A 25,467-nucleotide genomic window follows, 5' to 3' on the forward strand; every position below is an offset into this window, starting at 1 on the left:
TAATTTTGTGGTATCATGAAACAAAAACTATATTATTATTATTTTCACCATTACTGTTAATATGAATATTTTACTGTTATTAGTTAAAACCGTGTACACAGTAATCCTATGTAATATTATATAATTAATGTATAAAACCATCAAAAACAACAATTTCGAATATTTAATTTAAAAGTTGTATTTGATTGAGTTCTCCAGTTAATTAGAAAATCCACTATAATTATCCAGTCAACTTTATTAACTACCGTAAATATTAATTGTTGTGCTCAATGATTATGATATTACTATGATAATAGCGATGAACATAATATTATATAAGTCAAAATTTATGAAAACCGTCGAGAATTCCGCTATGGGGTGTTTCAAATGTTTCGCTCAGAACCATTTGGTTTGTTCGTTTTTAAAATATTAAATCGTTCGTTTTTGATTTTTTTCTTTAGTGCCGTGCAACAACAGTACATAATATTATAGTTTTGAACATAATAATAATATTTAATACTATTACTGCATTCTGACGTACAATGCGCATCATAATTACAGTAACACACATAATAATAATATGTCACAATATTAAATCGTTAAAACATAAATGTATTATATATATATATATTATTATTATGATTTGAGTATAGTTTATTTTGTTGTGTGGAAATTATTGTTGGACCGACCTGGCTTTAATAGATACCACTTTTGCCCCGACCGGCTTGTTTTCTTTTATGTAGATGGGCCCGTACACGACGTGGTCCCAGACCGGTGGGTTGTTGGCTCGGTCCACCACGTCGATCTGGACCTCGACACTCCGAGACAAAGGAGGGTATCCCTTATCTTGGGCAGTGGCTTCCAGCTTGTACGTCTCGCGCTATATATATACACACGCCGTAACGGTATAGTCACACACGCACATCATTGGTGGGGAACAACACAAAAATAGGTAGGTACAATGATATAATAATACGTCATCACGATGTATAGACAATACATCTTGTACACACATCAATATATACATATTATGAATGGGATATATAATATATAATTTTAAGGTTGTGTCAGTCAGAAAAATGATAAGAGCGATAAACGACAACTTGCTAGGTACGGGGATATGTAAATATTCGAAACATCGAGTTTACACCATGATTAAACGGCTAGGTGAATAACAGTATTCAATTGGTTATAATAATTAGAGCACGGACTTATCTGAGCAATCACATCATTTTTCTTTTTCACTTTTTTGGATTTTTGTCATTGTCTTCGCGCATCATAATAGTTTGAATTTAATGGTGAAATTTGGTTATTGCATATTTTTTACAAAATTCGAAACGTATTGCATATTAAACAAAAAATTTCTAAAATAATATTTAGTAAAGTAGAGGAATAATAAAAATATTTTTGTTGACATTAAACAATAACTGAAATAAAAATAAGACGAATAACCGATTACGATGAACGTTATTTTGTTTGTACCTGATTTTAAAAATATATTAAGTTGTTCGGTTTTTCATTAAGTACCTATTTAAGTAGTTGATTATTATAAGTTGTTTAATTTTCAAACCAAAAAAAAAAAAGTTTAAAAGATTTCCTCGCATATTTCTATGATTTTTATCGTATGAAAATCCGTGCTCTAATTATAGTAATAGAAAATTATTACCGAATAATAATTTTATAGTCTGGCCCACACAAACATATCTTAAATATTATCATCTGTAATATACGAAACACTACTGGACCAGTGGTAAAATTTGTAATATAAACATCCTTATCATTTTTCTGAGACACCTGTTGCAAATATTGTCTCGATGCGATACAAAATACTTTTGAATATATTTTAAATATTTATAAATATATATATATATTGATATGTATTGATATTGTTTTATATATGCCAATTTTGCTATCGTCATTTATAGTCACACCATAATATATAATAATAATAATAATTTATTGTAATAACAGAATAACTAGGTAGGTATACGACAGTAGAACGGATGAAAATTAATACTTTTGCATCATCCACACACGGGATAGACCTATTACCTATTCAGTTACCCATAACATGTATGTATAGGTACTATATTTATGTTATATTCCGTACACATAACTTCAGTAGGTATAGGTAAATACGCCGCAAACGTTAAAATACCTGCCATAATAGTGTTATTATTTAACCACGCGACGTCATGGGTATACACGAGTACTACCGGAACGGACGTCTAAACACGATAAAGCTCTCGCGGCGTAAACGGCGGGTAGGGGTAGGGCGGTTGAGGCCAGGAATACAAACCTGGCTTTGACTGAGATCACAATGGTACTGATTGTGACATTCTCTTTGATGTGTGTAGGACCGTACACGCTCCGCTCCCACAGAGGAGGTTTATTGTTCCGATCAACGACGTCTAATTCAATATCGACCTCAGCGTACGACGGTGGATCACCGCAATCCGAAGCTCTCACGCGTAGACGATACTTTTCTTGCTACATACACAATACCAAGGCCCCCGAAGTTAAGTTATAACGTATGAAAACAAAAACAAAAATAAATAAATGAGTAAACAAAAAATACAAACAAATTATAAATAAAATGACATTGAAATGATAAAAAAAATAAAACATACAAAATATTAAATCTGCCACAAAAGAAAAATCGAAGCAAAAACAATAACAGTAAACATAATATACATATTATTTGGATATAAATAATATGAATACAACACGATACAGACATAATATTATAATGATAATAATATGATGTCGAGTTAGTCGTCGGTTGGTGGTCGGTAGTCGGTCGGTTGTCGGTAGTCGGTTGGTAGTCGGTCGGTAGGAAGTCGTATCTATGCGTTCTATAAGTTATTATATATATAAGTATAAGAAATTCTGTACGCTATTCGGAGGTGACCGCTATTCAGAGGGTTCAGAATGTAGAAAACTTGTTGTTGGTCCCCGAGAAATGGCCCGCTAATGGGAGGTGTCTATTAGGAGAGGTTTCACTGCGTGCTTACAAAATTTTTGCGAAACAGGTAAGGTTTGGGAGTAAATGGAAAGAACGTTTTTGGGTGAAACTGGCTACGCCCTCACGCGCTTATGTAATATTCAAGGCGAAAAGCGGCTCAGGCCTTGGCTTTTGTCGGACAATTTATCATGACGATATAAAGAAAAAAAGGTGTTTTGAATTTTGATTAGACCAAGCTGCACCAGAGTATCAACGACAAATGACGACGACGTCTTTTCCGTTTTTATTTTTTTGGCCCTGCGCGATTTCGTTTAGTCGAAAAAAGTTTACCGTCCGTCGTCGTAGGTATTACCATGCTATACCACTACGCGCACGATACTACCCTTACCCCATCTACCCTTATATTCTCGACCACAACAGTTTATATATTTCACGTCTTATTTTCCGTCCGTTTCTCCGGTCCGGTGGAGATTCCCGCTCAAAGCCGCGGATTACGGTGGGTGAGGGGGGGGGGCTTTAGCTATGTATAGCACGATGTAACACCACCTACAGCTATAACCCTAGGCGGCTTACAAACGAATCAACCAAAGTGGTTTTGCTGGCGCCGTACGGAAAACCGAGATCGGAAACGTTATCGCTTTTGTGGGTGTTTAGAAACGAAAAAAAAATACATCACTTCGATATTGTTCGAGAAAAATCGTGTTCTAAACGACATTTTGCCCAGTACAGTGCCACTGCGTTATTTATATCGTTCTATCACCGACTCGTTGTTATCGCAACGTTTGAGACGTTAAAGAGTTGGTAGGCTGCACATCGTACTCGTTACTATATCGACAACTGACAAAGTTTTTAGTTTTAAAACGCAATCGTCGTTTTAATCGAAATTTGAATTGCTATAGCGACTATAACGCGACAGGCACGATTGGACAATGACAATAAATTTCACGAAATTTTCCAACTTCTTTATGGGTACTTATCTATATAGGGACTTTGAAGTCACAACGATAGAATACAATCATTTATATAATGAGACTATTTACATCGAAACAGTTACAGTTTTTAAGTTATTTCATATCAGGCTTACCGCCGATATTATATGATTATTTAACTCTCGGGTGGAATAATGAAACAATATGACGAGATTTTGTTGACATATTCGTCACTAATGTTACAATTCTGGTTTTTATTTGGGGGGGGGGGAGGACTAAATCATAGTAAGGTAGAAAAGTCCTGTATTTGCACCAATGATTTTAAACGATCAAGTGTTGGTTGTCATCGTTCTGTAAATGTTAAATAATAGTATTGTATGTGATCGGTCAGAAGTCGTTGTACCTACGGTAATTATTATTATTATGACGTACATGCTAGATTTCAATGTTTACATAATAATAAATTATCCTAAAAATGATAAAAAAACAAATTCATATAAAAATCAATAAATTAAGACGGATTTCCATAAAGCACTGAGTATAATAAAATATAATCGACGATTATATTATTATATTATGTTATTCAGTTATGTATTATCATCACGAGCGCGACACTCGTGTAATAATTTCGTATCTGAAAACATGCTTTGGAGGTGTTATTATAACATGAATTTATATATGCGGACAATCACTGCAGTCGACGCATGCTGTAAACTGAAGTAAATCGCAGACAAGCATCATTCGCACTCAAATAATACAACTCAAACAAAACAACTATGTGTAATGTCAATTTTAATTAGTTACAGCAGTACAGCTAAGTATAGGTAAGTATAATACCTATATGTTTACTGAACTATTCCATTATCGTTCACACATGTAATGATAAATTACATTATTTCATATGTATTTATATGTATTCGCGTATGTAAACGAAACATTTCAAAATATTAACTTGATGAATTATTTTTAAATCAACCGAGAAAAGCTTAGTTATCTCAACTGTTTATTAAACTAGTTAAGTTCATATGTTGGCTAGAAAATAAAATTATTAACTTAACTTTAACTTTTTAACTAGTAATTTGATAAACAATATTATTACATGGACATAACATAGTCCTAATATTTTAATGCCCACAAAACCTTTTTAATATTTCTATAAGATTGATGGTGATGGCGCGTAGGCACTAGAAAGTATAAATAGGTACGGCGTATAAAAAATATAAATATACAACTTTCAAACGTTATCTACAATCGAATGTATCGGAGGCGAATGTTTCTAATGGAATAGTTCTGTAATCGTTGAACCGGAAATGTTGTTAAAATATAAATATTATACAGTGATATCGAACTCTTTTTGGTGTATAATATTGTGTATAGATATCATGAAAGGTGATCCTTTTAAGTGCTCACACGCATTATTTAGAAGAGCCTTAATATTTTTTTTTAAAATATTTTTTTAAATATAATTCGATGGGATTTCAAAAAAAATAATGTCTGAAAATGACTTCAGACTATTAAAATCAAGTTTAGGACAAGTATAGTATTTAGATATAAATATTTTAACTTAATATTAGGTAGTGGGCAACATATTGATAGGCAAGTACCTACAATATTGCACCATTCTACTTATAACGACTAAAATAATTAATAAAAAAAAATATATATATTATTTTCAGAAAGGCCTTCAGATTTTATATAATAAGTTGAAACTTTTCAAAATAATAAGTATAACACTTAAACGGATCATTCTGTTTGTCGAAAGACAAGTGCTGTATCAAAAAATGCTGAAACCTGCAGACTCAGAGTGTCTATCGCCACGAAAAAAAACTGTACGTTGTGTAATCACTGTTGTAGTGATTAACTATTTTTATATTTACGTAAAATTGACGAGAATTGTGAAGAGAAAAACTAACGATGCTTGCTCGCATCACGCGTTTGCTCGAAAGACTTTTATCACTTTTTTATATTTTTATTACGGTCAATATCTTAATGAAATTTTTAGAAAATGTAAAATGATGAAAATCTAGCAGTTGGTACCCACGTGTTATTACCGTGTTGTTGACTGTTGATTGATTATATGGGATAATTTAGAAAAGGTCATTAACCATGTTGACGCAGATCGGCTGTTACAAAATTCCTACTATACTTCCTGGTCGTGCGATTTTAGAGTAAAAATCGATATTTTATTAATGAAATAAAAACTAACCTTTTTAGGGGCATATCATTTCAATTTTCTGCTAATCACGTCAAACATATTTAGTGATAGGTAACGCAGCTATAAAATCCATCATCGTTACATATTTTTAATGACGATAAAAATTCAATATTTATAAAGAGTATGAAATTATTAGCAGAGAATAAAACGCTGCCAATATGGGATAATTTGGAGCGAGGAGGATTAAAAATTTGTCGAGTTTGTCGAAAGATAGATCTGAATAATCAAGAAATATGGATCGACGTAAATATAGGAGTAATAATACAGATGTTTTATTACTCCACAGCTGCAGGAGAGGATACTGCAGTGATCGAGTCCTTATGACATTTTATTTTTGAATATTAAAAAAAAAAAAAAAATTATAATAATATAATGAATATTATTATGTTTAAAAATTGTGTCTTTTTAATTTTTTTAATAGGTGCCTATCTCACTTTAACAAGGCATCAATCAAGCATATACAATATGATGGTTTTAAAATCTGTTATAGCCGATCTTCGTCAACACGTATCTTCACGTATATTAGGTACCAACAATAACCAACAATAATAATTGTCGGTGATACGTCCTTTACAAAGTCACTACTTTTACACGTGTAGGTATTTACTTATGAGATCTTGTCTATATATTTATATTATATTATTATTATAAAATAATAGTACCTATGTCTCGAGCATTTTTCGAACTGTGCACAACACCGCGGTTTCGTATTACAACATTTCCGGTTGACTATACTCATATAATTGATAATAAAATAATACTACTTCTACATAATATCGATAAATGCCACAATCATACGTAGGTGTACTTGGCATTTATCGGAAAGGTCTACGTATTTAACTACGTGGATGAAAAACATAAAACTCACTACATTTACCCTGGCCGTTGTAGGGCAGGTTTAAATAAAAATAATTAAAAATTATTAAAAATTAAAAAATCAAATTAAAAAAGGGGAGTTGTTAAAAATGAAAAAGCGCAATGACAAAACGATGGTAAAAATGTTGTTTTTTGCCTAAATCACACACAGACCGTGTACGGTGGCCCCAACACAGTTTTATAAAAAAAAATGTCACAATTTAAAAAAAATATGTGTTTGCGTTCAGAGGAAATAAGTCTCAAAAATATCATATCGACTTATAAAAATCACCTCTGGAGCATTCCTGAAAAATTCTCCAATAAAAACGTTCACAACAATAACAATATTATCATTATTAGGCATATTATCATTATTATTGCAAACAAAAAAATGCCAAAAGTATTATTTTTTTTCCTGTTCGCCTATAGTCGTTAAAGAAAACAAAAATTAAAAAAACAAAACACTGGTACACTTATATTTGTACCCATATGTTTTTATATAAATATATCGTATATAATAAATGTATATATACGTATATATAAAAATAAATGTTGGATTTTTCAGAGAAAAATAAATAATTAGGTAGGTAATGCAATATTATGCAAATCAACAAAAATAAAATGATAATAATGGTGTGCTTATAAATTCAAATACCGTGATGGCCTATTTATATATTTAACAAGGGTTGGTGCGATTATTTTTAGAAAATAATAAATCAGACTTGTGCGATTTCAAATATTATCAAAGGAACACAAAAGAAAAGTGATGTAAAGTAAAACAAAAAAGCTTGAATTATATTTACACATTAAATCTAATATTCAACTGCACATTAAACAAATTCTGTCAATGAACGCGTAATATTCAATCGTTGTCTGCAAGATCCGATGTTTTGATTTATAGTTTTGCGGAATAGTGCTAAATAATATTACAATTATCAGGAATTTTTAAAACAATCGTATCGCGAAAATTGAATATCGAAATATTTCAAATATTAAATATTGTTATATAGGGAATAAAAGCATTTGCTCAGTTGTGAATTCAAATCGATAATTACGATTTTTATTTTGGTCTTGCCATGATTAATGTAAATATTTTTTTATTTTTTTTTACTATATTTCATTCAACAAATATTGTTATAATATATTATATAAGTATTAAATTTTAACGTGAACACGTGTATTATATTAAAGGGTTTTGTTAAAAGTGAAAAATTTATCTGTAAAAAATAAAAACCGTTGTGAATAATAAAATAAAAGTCACTCAACGATTCATTATAAGCCACGACTTATACGAATAACGTCGTAAATAAATTTTACTGTTATATTAATAAATCGTATCATTTAATTGCAGTTGAATATTGTGTCGTCATCTATCGAGTTGTACTTAAGTTTACGAATAAATATTATTCAAGTGTTAGATTATTCGAGTATCTAAATATGTGTTAGAATTCAGCACAAGGCGTGTCGCGAGAGTTTATCAATTCTGATTGAAAATCGACAAACCTTCGCGACGCGCCCCGCAGAGCCCTTGATTCAGCCGACCGCGATACAATCGAACGATTATTTTACTAAATTCAATAATTATATTCCGTTTAAATCGATCGATTACAATATAGGAGGTAGGCACAAAACGAACGCTTTTGAACGAGACGCGACTGTCGCAAAGGGGAAAAAATAAAAGTAAATGAATAAATAGTAAAGTTATGCAATTCCCTGCGTGATATTAATGAGATAAAAATAATAATTGGTCGATCGTTTCGCTTCCGGCTACAATGTATTATTATATATCATTAGTTGTATAGTAAACAATATTGAGATTTCGGCGGTGAGACTGTTGAAAACACTTACGTCGAGTGGTTTCTTTAGAACGATCCATCCGGATTCCGGTTGGATCTCGAAGTATTCCAGATCGTCGCCCGGATACGGGGCGGTCAGCGAATAAACGATCGCGCCGTTGTTGTCAGCGTCCTCGTCGGAAGCCGACACTCTCAAGATGTTCGTACCGATGCTGGCGTCTTGTTTAACGTTCTCCACGTATTTCTATAATATATTATCACGGATAGCGTGTCAGACGATTTGGCCGAGTTTAAATGTGAACTCCGCACGCGTGACGATACGAATCCAGTGCTCGAATTGTGGGTGGGCGATTGGGTGGGTGGGTCGGGGAGACTGAGCTCCACTATGGTATTTTTTTTTGCGTAGGTATCTCAATTTTTTTTACTTGGCTGGTGGTACAGCACAAACTGTTTGTGCAAAACCATTTTTATTAAACATAATTATTGTCGCATGATGAATTTTATAAATTTTAATATCGATAATTTCAAAAATATTTTTGACATGAGCTTATAATTTCTTCTCATACGGTTTATGCCAGCAACTCCTATTGTGAACGGTATTGATCCCTTGTGGGTTATTTCCGATTTGAGGGTGCGTTTTACTTCAGGAAGCGCTAGGGGGGGAACCATTCTAATGTGGCTTAGGTTAGATTAGGATTTAGCACAGTTTGACAACTTCTGACAAAATCGTTTGTCATGTCTCAAAAGAAAGGTTTAAGATTGATACATTGAGCTAGATATAATTTTATTAGCAGGAAATCGTCAACCTACCTCAAGGTAGTCATCACTAGTCAAAAGTAATTTTTCTGTAATTATTTAATAGCCAATTTTATATTATGTTCATATAATTAATAGTTTTAGTAGATTTAAGAATTAAGTATATAAAATAAAAATTGTTTAAAGAGTTTTATCTTTTAATTAAATTGAATAGCATAAAAATGAAACTACAATCTTTTTGTCCGGAGGGAGGGAGGACAAATCGAACACTGGATTCAATAACAATGTAATTCGTTCAGATCATTTTGACCATCAGCGACCGTTAAGAACTTAAAAAATCAGGAGTCCGAAAACTATATAAAAACTATTGCAACGTATAATGTAATACTAATTTAAATGTTTTCCATTATTTTGTGTATGAAAAGATAACAAATAAACTGTTATTTTTCCTTAACTTACAACGTGGACCACGTCCTACAATGTGATCTAAGGTTTAGTTAATTTGATTACAAAAATTGGTCATCTTCTTACCATACGTCATGATTGCAAGATTTTTAATTGGATTTTGATAGCCAAGTGAGGGCCAATATGTACTGAACGAGTTATAACCTCGCGTAGTATAATATTATATTTTAAATTACTTGTCGGTCGAACAATGGTGGGTTGTCGTTGACGTCGGTTATCTCGACCGTGAAAGAGCAAACGCCTTCCAATGACGGATCTCCCTGGTCGGTAGCTTTAATCGTAACGGACACAAATTTGCCATCATCGCCTTCTCGATCAAACACCTGCAATCAATTTCGCAAATTATTAGCTGCCACTTAGGTTGTCGTTCAAGATTAATCCAATAGCAAATTAAGAATTAATAAAGTATCAAATTTGGTAAGACAAGTTTTTTGGAAGCCAAATGTATTTTTTATTTTTAAATTCATATCAAACAATCATACGTAGTCATTGTAGTAATTATGCTTAGTCAGATATATGGCTGACCGGGCTATACAAGCTGCAGACATCTTTAGGAAAATTAGAATTCCGAGAAAAAAAATATTTTACACTAACAGCATATTTAGGGAATTATTTAAGTGATTGGTTTAAATATGATACGCGCTCAATTATATATCATTTGAAAATTGATTAGAGTTATAACACTAATAAAATAACATTCTTTCATTATAATTTATAAAAAATGTACAATAATCTTATTTAATATAATATGTGAAAAGACTAAGGGAACTGATGGGTTCTCAATGGTCAGTGACGAAAGTTTCATTATTCTAACATCAGCGGGGCGAATAGACATACAATAATAATTTCTAAAAGGGACGCGGGACGGTAAAAGCACCCCTTTGACGGAAATTGAAATCTGGAACCCTGAAGTTAAATCTGAATACCGGGGTGGTGGAGTAGCCAAGTAGGCATATCACCATTAATACGTTTTGATAGAAACTTTTTCAACTATACATCCGGTTCCATGCTGTTACGTAGAGTGGACGTTTGTCTATATAGTGTTGTGTATATGTGGCCCAGATACAAAACAACACAAATGGAAATTATTTGAGAGCGTTTAGAGAACTAAGAGAGTAATTCTAAGTTCTGCTGAAATTTTTTGTGTCAAATCTAAAGTTTTTCAATACTCATTTATATTGAAAGTAAGTTTCTCAATGTAAAAATTTAAATTTTTATTCTAATCGAGCTTACTTTTTTACTCGAGACGTGTAAAATTTAGAAATACGCATTAAGTATGTTTCATAGCATTGAAAATAAATTGTACCTACACATTTTAATGATTGTATTTATTTAACTATTATGTTTTTAAACATAATCAACAAGTAATGATAGCATTTAATATTTGTGCGGTAGTATTCGCAGTATTGATATTTCATCACAACGAAAATTAATGTAAAAAAAACAAATAATACAAGTTTTTTTAAATGGAAATTCCTTTCTAACATCGCTTATATATAGTGACCGATAAAATGTAATGCCGAGATCAGAACACTGCAGTAGAATAATATCGTATAATAATACAGTGAAATAGATAGAACGCTTGTAAAGTTGTAAGACTTGAAATGTAATTAAGAAGTACAATAAAACTCTAAGCCAAGTTCTCTATCCCAAACAATTGCATTATTGAGATGATCTTGTAATGCACAAGGGGTGGCCAAATGGCCGCTGGCGAACAGAGAAATTAATGTTTTTAATTATTATTTTTGTCATGGTTAGTTTTTCACTAATAATCATTTTGTTTTTTGTCTTTCTTTTCTTTGGACAAACGCTCGTGTGTGTGTGTGTGTGCACCATATATCGAATTCCCTAAGATTCAAGAAAGCTATCCAAGAAATAACTAACCAGTGATCCCTGTCGTAACATATTGAATCGATTTTGGATATAATCGTTTAGTCACACCGTTTCATCAGTTCTGGGAAGTTTTCCCATAAACTCACCCAAACAAATAAAACGCAATGCTGCATAATACAATATAATGTACCTATATATCACATAAAAATCAATAACGCCATAATGGAACCGACGTGATAAATTCACTTATACTTTCTACACCCATAAATTGTATACACATCGAAAACGGTGTCGGTGTCAAAAATATTATATTCGTTCGAAACGAAAGTGAATTAGAGAAAAAATTCGATGGTTACGGTAAAAATTGTAACACTATATACAATAGATAATATAATAAACTTATATTTATACTGAGTAATTCTTTAAGCATGATCACCCCCTTTAATAGTACATTTATTCAAATTCTGATATTTTTATGTAGGTACTACTTAAGAAGTATCTTGTGTGGATTCCAACTTCTATTTTTCAAATGAAAACCTTCCTTTTATACTGAAAATTATATAGTTCATTATTTATCAAAATCAAAATTCTAATGAGTAGTTTCTGAGTTAATAAAATGTTTATATTAACGATAATAATCCTTAAAAACGGTTTTATAAGAATAAAAACTATATGGAATGTTACATATAGTATTTAATATTTATTATACTTGGATCATTTTTACAAATTATTTACATTGATAAATCAACAGTAATAGCTAACTTTTAAAATCGTCTAAGTCCCTATATCTACTCAATCCATTACCATAGACATATTATCCTTAAAACATAAAGTTACATAACTCAAATACTACTAGCTTGAATATTGATTTAGATACATAAAAATTCTCAACAAGAATCTTCTTATTAATAAAAAAAATAAAAATGAGAAGTTCCTATTTGAAAAACAGAAGTTTTTCTTGTCCTCAAGTGGTACAGAAAATGTGAATGTTTCGAAAAATGGTCTTCGAGTGTATTAAAAAAATTCTAAAAATCTGAGTTTTAATATAATATGCATAATTTAACCATAACAATAGGGTGATCGTACTTAAAAAAACACCCTGTGTCCCTGTATAATAGCGTCACTTATAAATTGTGTTCTTACACAGTTCTGGAAAGGTATAATTAATAAATATGTTGTAATGTCCGTACCTTGTTAGTAGACACTTCGCCAGTTTCTTCGTCGACTGTGAACTTTGTGCCTTTTTGATTCGGCTGCTGGACGATCGAGTATTTCACTTGACCGTTGACGCCCTTGTCCTCGTCAGTCGCATGCACCTGTGGGTCAATTATTATTTTTTTTATTAATTAATAGAATGTTATCATATTTATAATTTATAGACTATATAGTATATTTATATAAGATAATATATATGTAAGCCGTAACGAACGGCGCTTTCCACTCCACCCAACTCTTGAGACCTGGCGACCGAGTATATTAATGAGAAGGAAAGAAAATACAGAATAGTTATACAGATAGTAAATCATGGATTAATTTACTTTTATTTCCGTTATCAATATTCCAGCAATAAATTTTATTATAGTAAAATTATTTTATTTCATTTAAAAATATTCTTGATGTCTGTCCGTAATCATGATTATAGAGCTCAGATTTCGAAACAAATAATTTTTTCAGAAATGCTTGACATGATATTTTTTAATACATAAATGTGTTTCAAGTGTATATATACTATGCTATAACTATGCATTTTTAGAATTTGTCTAGGTTTTTATTCTATGTTATACCACGAAAAAAAAATGTAATAATATATAAAAAAGACCAAATATTAAAATAATCTGGTTTTTAGATAAAAAGGTTCACAAATTTATATTGCTTCGAGAGAGTTTTTTTCCGACATATTTTACGGTTTTAAGCTCTTATGAATTCATTATTTTAAATGGCGTTTTTGAGTTTATAGTCCATGAATGCACTTTTTGAAGAGACTGGTCCTAATACCATAGGCGTGTCTAGACCTTTGGCGCAGAGGGTGCAACTTGGTGTGTACCCAAGAGGCTATTGGGCCCTATCCCCCTTTTTTGAATAATTTTTCTTAATAATTCATTGTGCCTCTTGAAATTGCAGAGGGTACAGGTGCATACTCAGCACCCCCCCCCCCCATGGACACGCCTATGCCAGCTAATACTATGATATATTTGGCATTATAGGCATGACACAGTGATTTACCACAAACCTCGAATACATCAAACACATACAATTGACTATTATTAGTTAATACGATTTAAATTTATTTTTTACTAGAAATTATTGAATATTATGAAAGCTACCATAAGTATCAATTAAATAAATTCAAATTGTCAGATAAAAATAAATGAATTGATCAGTGAACTATATTAAACGTATTCTGTTTCATAAATATCTGCGTATTTATGTGATCATGATCAACTATAGAATTGTATGGGCGCTTGTCGTAAATTCTACTTGAATAATAAAGAAAAAGCGAATTTTTTGGGTTATTCGACTGTAACACAATAGTGAAATAGACGTTATCGTGTAAGTAACCGTAAAATATTTATGAAATTTCATAATAAAGATCACCGCCGATTACAATTTACGTCAGACGCACCTCAAGGTTTATGTTTGGATAGGGTAAGGGGAGGCTTAACAAGTTTTCGTACATCCAACCACACATAGGTAATTACCATACATTTGACTCTCATGAGATCGACCGGGATCGCTATTTTAAATTTTCCATGTAAATTGTGGCACGATTGTATATATTGAACACATAATATGTAAATCGCAGCCCGAGTTTATTTTGTATATATTATTAATATGTAAATTATGTCCTACATATTTTTATTCATACATAAATTATTTCCGTGGGGATATTTTCGACAAATCAATATTTTTTAAACTCATCAGGAACGACGAGGACCGACAATATAACAATCCCATCAATATTGATATGGTTTGAAATATGGGTTTTCATGATTTGTAAATAATATACTAATGAACCGTTTTTTTTTTAATTGACTTTATAATTAAGTAACTGATCTAAATACATGTGTTCAGGTATTTCCACCAACAAAGACTAAACGATTAATTTAATTTACGTATTATATTATGACAACTGTTAACTTTTTTGGGGAACAAAATTTATCTACGCTTATCCCGAGATAGGTTAGACCAGCCGCGGTTCTCATTAGGATTTTAGAACGAGCCAAAGATAATTTTTGAAAATCACTTGCGGTCAGCTTACATTTTTTTTGCCATATTTATTTTAACTAGTACAATCTTTATCAAATATTTTTACAATAAGCTCAATAGATCTCTATCTAACACATGCATACGACGGCTTGGTAGTTGACTTGATTGAAAAAACTATTCAATAATAGTACTTAACGCTAACATTTTTAATTACAATAATTAACAATATAACAATGTTCAACTGTTCACTAAATTTAGAGAAGAAAAGTAAAAAGAAAAAATATAAATAAAATGAAACAAGATATTTTGTTAGGAAAGAGTATTTTAGGAAATGTTCACGAATGACTCAAATGTTTTTCTTAAACTTTGGATTTTGGATTTTAGAATGTACAATTTAATTTTAGTGCGGGTGGCATGTGGTCCGGGTTAGACAATAATAGTTATGATTTTTACGGTTGTAATTATTAAGTTACGACTGCTCTACCTAATCACCTGTACATAAATCCAAAAAATAACCTAACGAAATACTCGATTGCCACAATGGTCGTGATATCATGTAAAATATACTGCAGTGATGATAACGTGATGTAAAAATAGTTTTTTTCCGGAGGAATCATTAACCCTAAAGCCCTCCCCCTCCAGGGTTTGGCACCGTTAAAATGTAATCGTCACTATACACCAGGCCATAAATTTATTTTTGATTAAAAAAATAATAATAATAATATTATAACACGACTCGCATACCTTGAGCACCGGACTGCCGTTCGGCGCACCCTCTTCGACTTTGGGGTTGTACTTGGCACATTCCCTGAACACCGGTTTGTTGTCATTGACGTCCGTGATGAACACCACCACAACCGCGGTACTGGTGTGTATGGTCGCCGCACCGTTCACGCAACACGCGCCGTCGTCCACGGCGGTCACGTTCAGCTCGTACTTGTCCCTTTCCAGCGATATCGACTTCGAGTGCAGCCGGATGACGCCGGTGATCTCTTCGATAACGAACTGACCTGATGACGTACCACTGCCCACAAATCCGAACCTGAAATCACGTCCGACGGGTATTAAAGTATAATATAGTGAGTGTACGAAACAAAACGCATAGTGTGCGAAAGTTTTGATCGAATTAAATTTAGCCTCTGCGTGATTATGGGGCCATTGGTTCTTATATTATGGTTTATGTATTTTAAAGTAGGTATAGTCTGCTTGTGTCTATCGACACGGGCATTTGAATCTCCAAAATCGCAGTTGAAATTGGTATCGAAATATTATATATGTTTGTATGATATGAGATTGGAATTTGAGTCGCGTACTCGCGTGTGTTAGCTACACCCCACGCGCTTTGCTTTTGATTTCAAGACAAGCGAAATATTTTCAAAAAAATGTTTTTGAACATTTCAAGGAAAGATTACGTAGATGATATGGTATGCTTCTTCAAAACAGAATTTTCGTATTTTCATGTTGAAAATAATTTTAAATAACTAAAAGACACGAGTATGGATAAAAGTTCCATAATTGTAAATTTTTCAACAAAAAGCTCGACATTTCAAACAGTCGACTGTTAAAATTTAAAAAATTTAACGAAAAATATGTAATAATACAGAATATTACAGAATATTACCATGTTATATGTTATTGTAAATTTAAAAACAAATTAGAAGATTAGAAATATGGATTCACGTTTTTAATCAGGACGAAGTATTAAAATTTAAAAACAATTTTAATTTATTTACTGTTTAAAAAAGAATGGAGATTCGTTTAGGTACACTTACTTGTGGTTGTCTCACTGAAATTCAGTGGTTAGGCATCGGTAAAATAAATATTATATAATTCAACTAGAAACGCGCAGTTTTATAATTATAAAATTATTCCAATAAACTTCAACGGTTACATTAATAATTTGACTGAAAAATATTAAGTTCTCGTACAATAGCCAATAGGTACGTACGTACTATTATTTATCAATATGTTATAGATGTACGTGTAACAATAATATAGTTATTATGTATACCCAATCGGGAATTCACAACAGGCGCAGTACTGGGTCAGTATCGACTGATACTGGTGCGCTACTGGCAGCCAGTACTGGCCATGTACTGGCGTATGTCTGGGATGATAACGCTATTCCAGTATTGGATTTTTAGTACTGAGCCAGTACTGGTATTTGGTTAAGGTGCAGTACTGCCCCAATAGGGAATTCACAACAGGCGCAGTACTGGGTCAGTATCGACTGATACTGGTGCGCTACTGGCAGCCAGTACTGGCGTATGTCTGGGATGATAACGCTATTGCCTATTCCAGTATTGGATTTTTAGTACTGAGCCAGTACTGGTATTTGGTTAAGGTGCAGTACTGACTTTAACTGGTACCAGTATATAAATAAATAATTGGTATATATAATTATATAATTATGTTATATATTATATTATATTATTATATTAATTTATAAATTTATATAATTGTACCAGTAGAGTATATGAGCTCATACAAGGGGAGAGATGGTATAAATTGCAACATATTTGCAAGATATCCTGAGGAGTTCTGCATCACAAAAAAAAACATATAACCACTAATAATAATTACAATGAACTTAGTAAACTTTATTCATTATTTTTTAAATAAAAATAATAAAAATTATTGTTTAGTACTAATCAAAAGTAATATGTTCTTGGGTTTCAGAACTGCGTTTTGTATCAAGTCTCTCCCTCTTTCCACCATCTCTATCCTTGGCGCCAGAAAACCAACGGCTAAGTTGACTAGAAATTTCTTTATTGTCAACATTTGTTAATTTGGTGGAGACCACTTCTAAAATTAAAATATAAATATGAATTATTGCTGAATTTTTTTTGAAAAAAAAAATAAATGGTTAAATACCGACCAAGTAAATATTTGTAGGTTTCTGTCGCAGAAAAATTCAATTTTCTTACACCGTTTGTTTCTCTCCCAAAGGCAGTGTAGAGTAATTGTACATCTTTGGTAATAATTCTAGGAATTAATGCTGTAAAAACTTCTGACACTTTTGTTGTTTTCTTAATATTATACACCATATAAAATTTCTGAAAGATTAAATAATAGTTGATAATAATAAATATTTTATATCAACTCAGGAATAATTCTTACCAGTTTTTTTAATAATTCAATATTAGTTTTTAATTGTTCATCAAAGGAAAGAAAGTCTTCTAAATTAGTTTTTGGCAAATCAATTATGGTCTCTTCTTGCAATAATCTATCAATATCTGCTGTAGTAGAATTCATGTGGAAAATAGCCCTAGTCATTTTTGCTTCCTCTCTTACTCGGTACTCTATGCTCCTGCATATGCTCTTTACTGCAGAATCGATATCTGATTTGGTTGCAGCTTCTTTAGCTGAAATAGATAAAATTAATACATAAATATATGTATATTAATTATATCCTAGTTTTGACTAAACTTAAAAGTTTAAGTGTAAAATGAATTAAAATCTAATAAATATGTTTGTATAACATACTCATATATTTACTATTGCAGCTACATGTTGCGCAATGCTGATTTGACATTCTTTTACCTTCAACAAACAATTAATATTTTTAAATATTATTTATAAAAAATTGTACACATCCTCAACAAAAATTACATTTTAAAAAATTTACCTATTATATTTAATCAAAGAAATTACCATTTATTGTTTTTTCTTCATTGGCTGTAGTTTTTAATCTTTTAAAAGAAAAAGAGGTTTTTGAATGTACTAACTTTTTTTTCTTTTTATTAGACACTTCAGAGATATCAGATGATTCAGATGTTGGTACATCAGACTGTGAATAACTAGCATCTGATTCACCTGAAATAAAATAATCAAACAGAATTTAAAATACATTTTGAAAAGCACAATTATTTAATCAATGAAATTACCGTTTATTGTTTTTTCTTCATTGGCTGTAGTTTTTAATCTTTTAAAAGAAAAAGAATTTTTTGGATGTACTAACTTTTTATTCTTTTTATTAAACACTTCAGAGGCATCAGACGATTCAGATGTTATCACAAACATTGAAGCATCATTGCCTGTAATAGTTAACATTGACATATTAAACTAAACTTATTTTATGTTTTCATAATTATGTTTAAATGATCACCTTTGACTTTATGTATTCCAGTTGTAGAGTATGATTTACTAAAAGAAGGGATGTCTTTTAGAGACATTCCAAGCTGTTCTCCACTTAGTTTGTTTGGTTTACTTTCGCCTTCAGAGCTATTTCCTTCTTCAATGGTACTACTCTGTATGACAGTATCAGAGAATGCTTTTTGCATATACTTGACACCTTGATCATAATTCCCTGAAATTTTTAACTTTAATAAATAACAATATACAATATTATTGAATATGATTAATAATCATTGATTATATCATAATATATTATTCACATTTTTTTTGTGAATAGTATTATTTACTTATGTACATTGTAAATTGTTGTGTATCTATTTAATAGGTACAGTTTACAAATACTTACGGGCTTCTTTCATTAGTGTAATTTCAAAGCTTTTCCATGAAATCTTGTGGATAGATGACATTTTGCTCATTTGGTCTATTTTGCTATATTCATTTTTATTAGGATATTTGCAGTATAATTTTTCATCTTCAATAAAGGTCCATGATATTGGTATTAAGTCTATGGTAGTTTTATCGCATTTTTTAATTTTATTAAATTTTACTAAAACATGGGTTGTTTCTTTTTTAAAGTCCATGGCTGTAAAAATATTACAATGATTATATCTTCATCTATTTTTATTAAGTGTATGTAATTTATTTAATATTAGGTACATTATGTATAGGTATTTAGAGTAAGCTTAGATTATTATCATTAAAATTAAAATTTTATAATTATAAATAATTATATTATTATAAAGAATTGTTATGAATTATGAAGTAATGTCACTGCATAGCTATGATTTCCATTTTCAAAGAAAACACATTTTTTTTAAATATTATCAATAGAAATAATTCTTTTTTTATTGCTTAATCTACCCAATTTCATAATTCCAACTTCTGAAGATTTGCAAGGGAATTTGAAAGCATCAGTGACAGTCTTGTATACATATCCATGTAATAAAATACGATTTTGTTTTCTTTGAATTCTTGCAATACTAAAAACATCACTAGAATCCAATTTTACAATGTTGTTTGGTTGAGTAGTATTCAATTCAAGACCCCGTAGAATTATGCTTTTTAAATCTTTTTTTCTTTTATGAGTTAGGTCAGGGTTGATTATAAGGAACTTTTTCTTGTTTATAGCATTGTTCATCATCATCTTTGGACATGCCTTTTGCTCGGAGATTCTTCTTACTAACTGTGCTAGAGGCTTATTTCTACCACTAATCATTCGTTTGATTTTTCCAAGAAAATTTTCAAAAGGGAATGCGGATATTGCAGACAAAGGCATATTAGTGTATTCTACATCATCTGCTATATGAATCAAATTATGGCTATTCATAATTTGTGAACTAGATCCATAAAATGAAGGAAGAAGTTCAAAAAATTTTCTCAGTAAATCCCTAGCATAATTTGTATTTTCAACACATAATTCAGGATCATTTAAAATTCTACATGCAACTACCAACAGTAAAAAATGATTGTACATTTTTTTGTTTAGAATTTTACATAGTACCAGAGCCCCACAATAGTTTAAAAAAAATCTAAACTGTGTGGCTTTCCAGTGAGTAAATGAATCTAAGTCTAATTTTTTCCTTTGAAATTCTTTTGATACATGTCTTGTAAATATTTTTAAAATTGAATTGAAATGCTTTATTTTGTTTTGGGAAAGTTTACATTTACGATTAACTCGCATTTTGGCTCCAAGAAGTTGTTGCAAAATCCATTTCATCACACCAAGATAAAGTAGGTGCATTGAGTCCAAGAAAACAGAATTTACTGGGTCAAAGTCTGGAATATCTAGTAGCAATGACCTTCCATCTAAATGGTGCTCACGTTGCCGTTGTTTTATAAAACTTCTTTTTGTCCGAAGCCTTGAATTTATGCTGGGATACACTCTTTTATGGTTTATCGTCTTGCCCCTTGTCTCACAACGCTCACATGAGTAAAACCCACCATGGCCTTTACATTTCTTGATGAATGCTCTTGCTGGGGTATCACAGGAAAATCCAATAATTTCTATTTTAAACATTTTTTGTCGAATATTTAAACCGTTTTTAACTAAATAACTTACTTCTTGAACAAAGTCTTTTATAAAATCGTTAATATTTTTAGGTTTAGAATCACCACTGTAAACTGCTACAATAAATGGTTTTGTGTCATATTTGTCATGCACAATAAGTCCCAAGTTTGGCCAAAATTGTTGACTTGAACTATTGTACAATGGTAAGCCATCAATATTAAATAATAAACGTATGGTATTTTCAGTATACTCATCAGAGATTATACCTTTCAATCCTTCTTCAATTCCAAAATATACATATGACCCATTTGTGTTTTTTAAACTTGTCATTACTTGAATGTTTTCATTAGACTTGGTTTGTAGCAAGCTTGTTGCTGATTTAGGTAGATCATGATTTTCAGACCGCAATATATCAAGCAAATTATCAATTAACTCAACCGTCATATTGCTTCTGAATCGTACAACAAAGTTTTGTAATTTATCACGAAGGCTTGGTACCGGGCTTGGTACTGAAGAAGATAATATATTGTAATCATCACTACTGTCTGAGTTTGATGAATTCTGAGAAGATGATAAAGAAGAAGAATATTTATAATCAAGTGGATTGTAATCTGGTGATCTATTTAAGTAGTCTATAGATGAATCTGTTAGGTAAGATAAATCATAATTATCTTCAATTCTTGTTGGAAGTCTTATATTCTGAGATTCATTCAACACATTTCTAACAATATCAACTTCTAAAGGTGAATCTGAATTTTTAAGTTCAATATCTTGTGTTTGAGTAATTGATCTTGATACCTCTGCCTCGATTTCAGTAGATCGTTGAAATGTTCGATGTTTTTTCAAACGATAATATGCAGTACTCATTTTTGATTGCTTATATTAAATTAATAAATTGGAAAGTTCATCACAAACTGAATAACATAAACATCAGAATAGTTTAAATAAAAAAATACCTATTATTAATATTTTTATAATTTTTGAACAAATAATATATAATTTATTTAGATAATGCAGTAGGTTTTTAGGTACGAGGTACCTATATTATAGCTCTGTATATAGTTAAATTAAATTATTTTTATATTTAGTTTATAGTTTCTTATTAAAATGTATTAATGAAAGTAGGTATACATACAATTACAGTAATGAAACACCTAATAGGTAAATTGCACCTCTCAAACAAGACTACCACAACTAAAAATTCATCAATAATTATATCATATATGATGATGATATTATAAATTATGTATTAAAAAATTAAGAATGTGGGAAAAAATAAACGACCAGCCAAACTATCAACATAGCCACATAGATAAAGACAAAGTCTGATGCATAAATTGTTTGTATCCAAAAAAGACCTTATGTAATAATTTAAAACACTGCCATAATTTGATTTATGGCACAAAAATGTACATAGATTAAACTCACTGGCTCACTGTTATATTTTTAAGAGAGCATTTCATAATATTTGATGAAGACTTATTGTTAATTATGTTAGCAAGTATTTAAATTTTTAATTTTGAACACATAAGTAAAAAACACTTTAAAACATCTTAAATTTAAACTTCAAATCGCTTTTTCTCAAAACTTTAAAATTTGTGTTGTGGCATTCTTGTTTTAGATGTGTAATATTAGATACAAGTGCCTAAATTTTTATTACTACTTGATAAGTATAGTATTACTAAATAATAGAATACATAATTTGGGTCTAAGGACTGAGTTAAATATAAATTTGTCCTAAAAATGACTTTAATTTCATAAAATTTACATTTATAACTAGGTAGGTAATAGATACTTTTTGTATCATACATTTTTCAGTTTTCTTTTATAGGTACCCACTTAATGTTTCATCAATTTATTCAAAGACCACAATTAAAAATATTTAATAATTAATATATAAAATTATAATAATACGGTTTTATATTATTAAAAATAATTAATTATTAAAATTTAAAACTATAATTATTTTAAATTTATTAAAATTTAAATTTAAAAATAACCATTTTAATTACACTTAAATTAATAATATTAATTAAAAAAATAACTAAGAAAACTATAATTATAAATATATATATATATAATATATACCTAATAATAATAGCAAATCAGTGGCGTATATGGGAATTATTTTCACTATGGGCCAATTTACCCCCACCATAGTTACAACTAAAAATTTTTTAGGGAACTGGTGGTTTTAATTATGACATAAATGATACAAATATAGGAATTTAAACGTATTAATATATATTTATTATTAAATAAGATATATAATAAATTAAGCATTTTTCTAAAGTAGGTAGACTTAAACATTTTTTGACTTAATATTATGTAAAATTCATTTTTCTATTTTTTTTTCAAATAAAAATATTAACGATTTCCTCAACATTTAGAAGTATGTTACGATGAACAGACTACAGGTGGGCCATGGTATCATAAAAATATATAATTATACTAAAATGTTTTAATTGAACATGATATACCTACATATGAAATTTCATTTCACTATGGGCCCGGGCTTAGGGGGCCTCCCCCCTATATACGCCACTGATAGCAATAATAAATGTTGTTTGCCAGGTACCTATTACTTATATAATATGATATATAGCGTAGGTATAGTAAACCCATTTTTTTGAATTCAGTTCTTGTTGATTATTAACAAATAACAACTAGCATTTCACGTTATACCTACATTTATAAAAATGTATTTTATGTTTAGTGTACTATGTCAGTAGGTAAGTAGGTATTTATATAAATCTAAGCAATAATTTACAATCCAACTATAATAATGTATTAGGTACCTATGTATATATATCTACTTATATACTAAACAGTTAAAATATAATAGGTACCTATTTCAGTTGTCCATGTCTATTTGTTTGGCCAAGATCGATTATCATGAGGCTTGTTATTATTAAAGCTAAAGTCTACTATAATATTATTATTTATTAAAATATTATGAAACAATACTTACCGAAAATGTTTAATATAATCAGGCGTTGTGTCACACAGATTAACGTTTATACTTTATAGAAACTTAAACAACTTAACACAAGTGTAAACTTTTAACTGAATATATACTATAAAACGTTTAATAAATAAATATATAATAAAATCACGGTCGTATTATACATTTATACCACATGGATGTAACAAACATACAGTTTTCGATGCCGTTGTCACTATTGTCGTTGTGACGATATTATGACGATGTGTATTATATAACACGATGACGGGCGGCGGCGTTCGTTGTCTGTGCGGGTCTTGCCGTTAAACGGTTTTCCCAACTATTAAGTGATAAACACACCACAAATAACAAAATAATAGTATTTATTTATAGGTACAGTCGAGCCGTGATAACTAATTAACTTGTGTTTTATTCCCCTAGATATATATTTGTTCAATTTTAACCTCGAGTAATTTTTTGACTACAGCTTTTGAATATAATATTGCTAATTAAATTAAAAATATGTAATCATCATCAAGTTTTTAAATACTTCATTATGAATATCAGCAATGATTTGAGTTGGTATATACAATAGCCAAACTATATTCCAACATTATAATTTATAACTCGGTATTATTTATTTTTGGCAAACAAGGAAATACACTAAAGAGACATGTCAAAATCAAACTAATTAATATACATATAATAAATATTTTAGTAAAATACATTTAAATACTCAGGTTATTTTTCGTAATATTATATTATATTGTATACAACGTTGTATGGCATTGATACAACTTAAATCCAATTTTGATTTATCTAGAATCTAGATGCATAATAATTACCAATTAGATCAAAAATGTTTGACATTGCCAACCTACCTATATCCAACACATTTACCAATACATAAATGCTTAATCAAAGATTGAATATAATAATGATACTTGAAAGTAGATATTATAGAAAACAAATATCGAATAGGTACCTATAGTTAATAAAAGAAAAAATAATAGTAATACATTTTCAAATATAATTAAAGACAAAAGTATTACCTGCTAAGTTATTACCATAAGAAGATTAGCGGGAGAGTTCAAGTCGTTCAAGATATAATTGTTTGTTGAAAAAAGTGGATAAAAAGGTTTTGGATCTCTATTTATAGTATTGACTATAGAGGCTATTAATTTTAAAACTAATTAATAATTCTCTATCGTTGATAGCTTAATATACATTTATTAAGTTGCTTAAATTTCAAACAGCATGATATATTAAAAATAATTTAAATTTTAAAAGTCTTAATAATTTACAAATAAAAATTTCTGATCTCAAAATGTTGACGCCCACGCCCAAAAATGTTAGAGCTCAGGGCAGTTGCCTCTCT

The 25,467-nt window shown here is 30.2% G+C and overlaps 3 protein-coding genes across 7 annotated transcripts in view; all 3 read right to left on the minus strand.

Annotated features, from left to right (window-relative positions):
- CadN (neural cadherin) overlaps nucleotides 1-25,467 on the minus strand; it is a 193,605-nt gene that overhangs the window by 33,525 nt on the left and 134,613 nt on the right. For 2 of the 4 annotated variants that reach the window (XM_089216484.1, XM_089216482.1), the window contains exons 8-12: nucleotides 15,745-16,042; nucleotides 12,984-13,109; nucleotides 10,137-10,283; nucleotides 8,792-8,983; nucleotides 669-859 (exon numbers count right to left, since the gene is read on the minus strand). In XM_089216484.1, coding sequence (XP_089072610.1) covers nucleotides 669-859; nucleotides 8,792-8,983; nucleotides 10,137-10,283; nucleotides 12,984-13,109; nucleotides 15,745-16,042 — 954 coding nt within the window. Of the gene's footprint in view, nucleotides 1-668; nucleotides 860-2,278; nucleotides 2,470-8,791; nucleotides 8,984-10,136; nucleotides 10,284-12,983; nucleotides 13,110-15,744; nucleotides 16,043-25,467 lie in introns of all 4 variants that reach the window. The other 2 variants (XM_089216486.1, XM_089216485.1) reach the window with 1 other exon arrangement.
- On the minus strand, nucleotides 17,580-24,764 carry LOC149059613 (uncharacterized). 2 transcript variants are annotated; one of them, XM_089216488.1, is made up of 9 exons: nucleotides 24,117-24,764; nucleotides 19,484-19,720; nucleotides 19,109-19,309; nucleotides 18,888-19,037; nucleotides 18,655-18,816; nucleotides 18,487-18,543; nucleotides 18,121-18,365; nucleotides 17,879-18,056; nucleotides 17,580-17,805 (listed from the first exon to the last, which is right to left on the minus strand). In XM_089216488.1, exons 2-9 carry the CDS (start codon nucleotides 19,716-19,718, stop codon nucleotides 17,648-17,650), a joined length of 1,386 nt encoding a protein of 461 aa, XP_089072614.1. In that variant the 5' UTR covers nucleotides 19,719-19,720; nucleotides 24,117-24,764; the 3' UTR covers nucleotides 17,580-17,647. The 2 variants fall into 2 exon arrangements, with proteins under 2 accessions (XP_089072614.1, XP_089072615.1); XM_089216489.1 differs by lacking the exon at nucleotides 24,117-24,764 and having other exon boundaries at nucleotides 19,484-19,735.
- Nucleotides 19,909-22,079, minus strand: LOC149059614 (uncharacterized). Its single transcript, XM_089216487.1, has one exon. The coding sequence runs from the start codon at nucleotides 22,010-22,012 to the stop codon at nucleotides 19,952-19,954; it is 2,061 nt and encodes a 686-aa protein (XP_089072613.1). The 5' UTR covers nucleotides 22,013-22,079; the 3' UTR covers nucleotides 19,909-19,951.

This window comes from Diuraphis noxia, unplaced genomic scaffold, assembly GCF_037042655.1.
Source record: "Diuraphis noxia isolate RWA-SAM2 unplaced genomic scaffold, SU_Dnox_SAM2 contig0001, whole genome shotgun sequence".
NCBI classification, from domain to species: domain Eukaryota; kingdom Metazoa; phylum Arthropoda; class Insecta; order Hemiptera; family Aphididae; genus Diuraphis; species Diuraphis noxia.

Excerpts from the sequence above, each read along its gene's own strand:
- LOC149059613 (XM_089216488.1), bottom strand. The coding sequence starts at position 19,718 with ATGGACTTTAAAAAAGAAACAACCCATGTTTTAGTAAAATTTAATAAA. Across the intron at positions 18,544-18,654 it reads TGAAGAAAAAACAATAAATG|GTAAAAGAATGTCAAATCAG; the intron begins GTAATTTCTTTG and ends TGTTTGTTGAAG. Across the intron at positions 18,366-18,486 it reads CTGCAATAGTAAATATATGA|CTAAAGAAGCTGCAACCAAA; the intron begins GTATGTTATACA and ends TATCTATTTCAG.
- LOC149059614 (XM_089216487.1), bottom strand. The coding sequence starts at position 22,012 with ATGAGTACTGCATATTATCGTTTGAAAAAACATCGAACATTTCAACGA.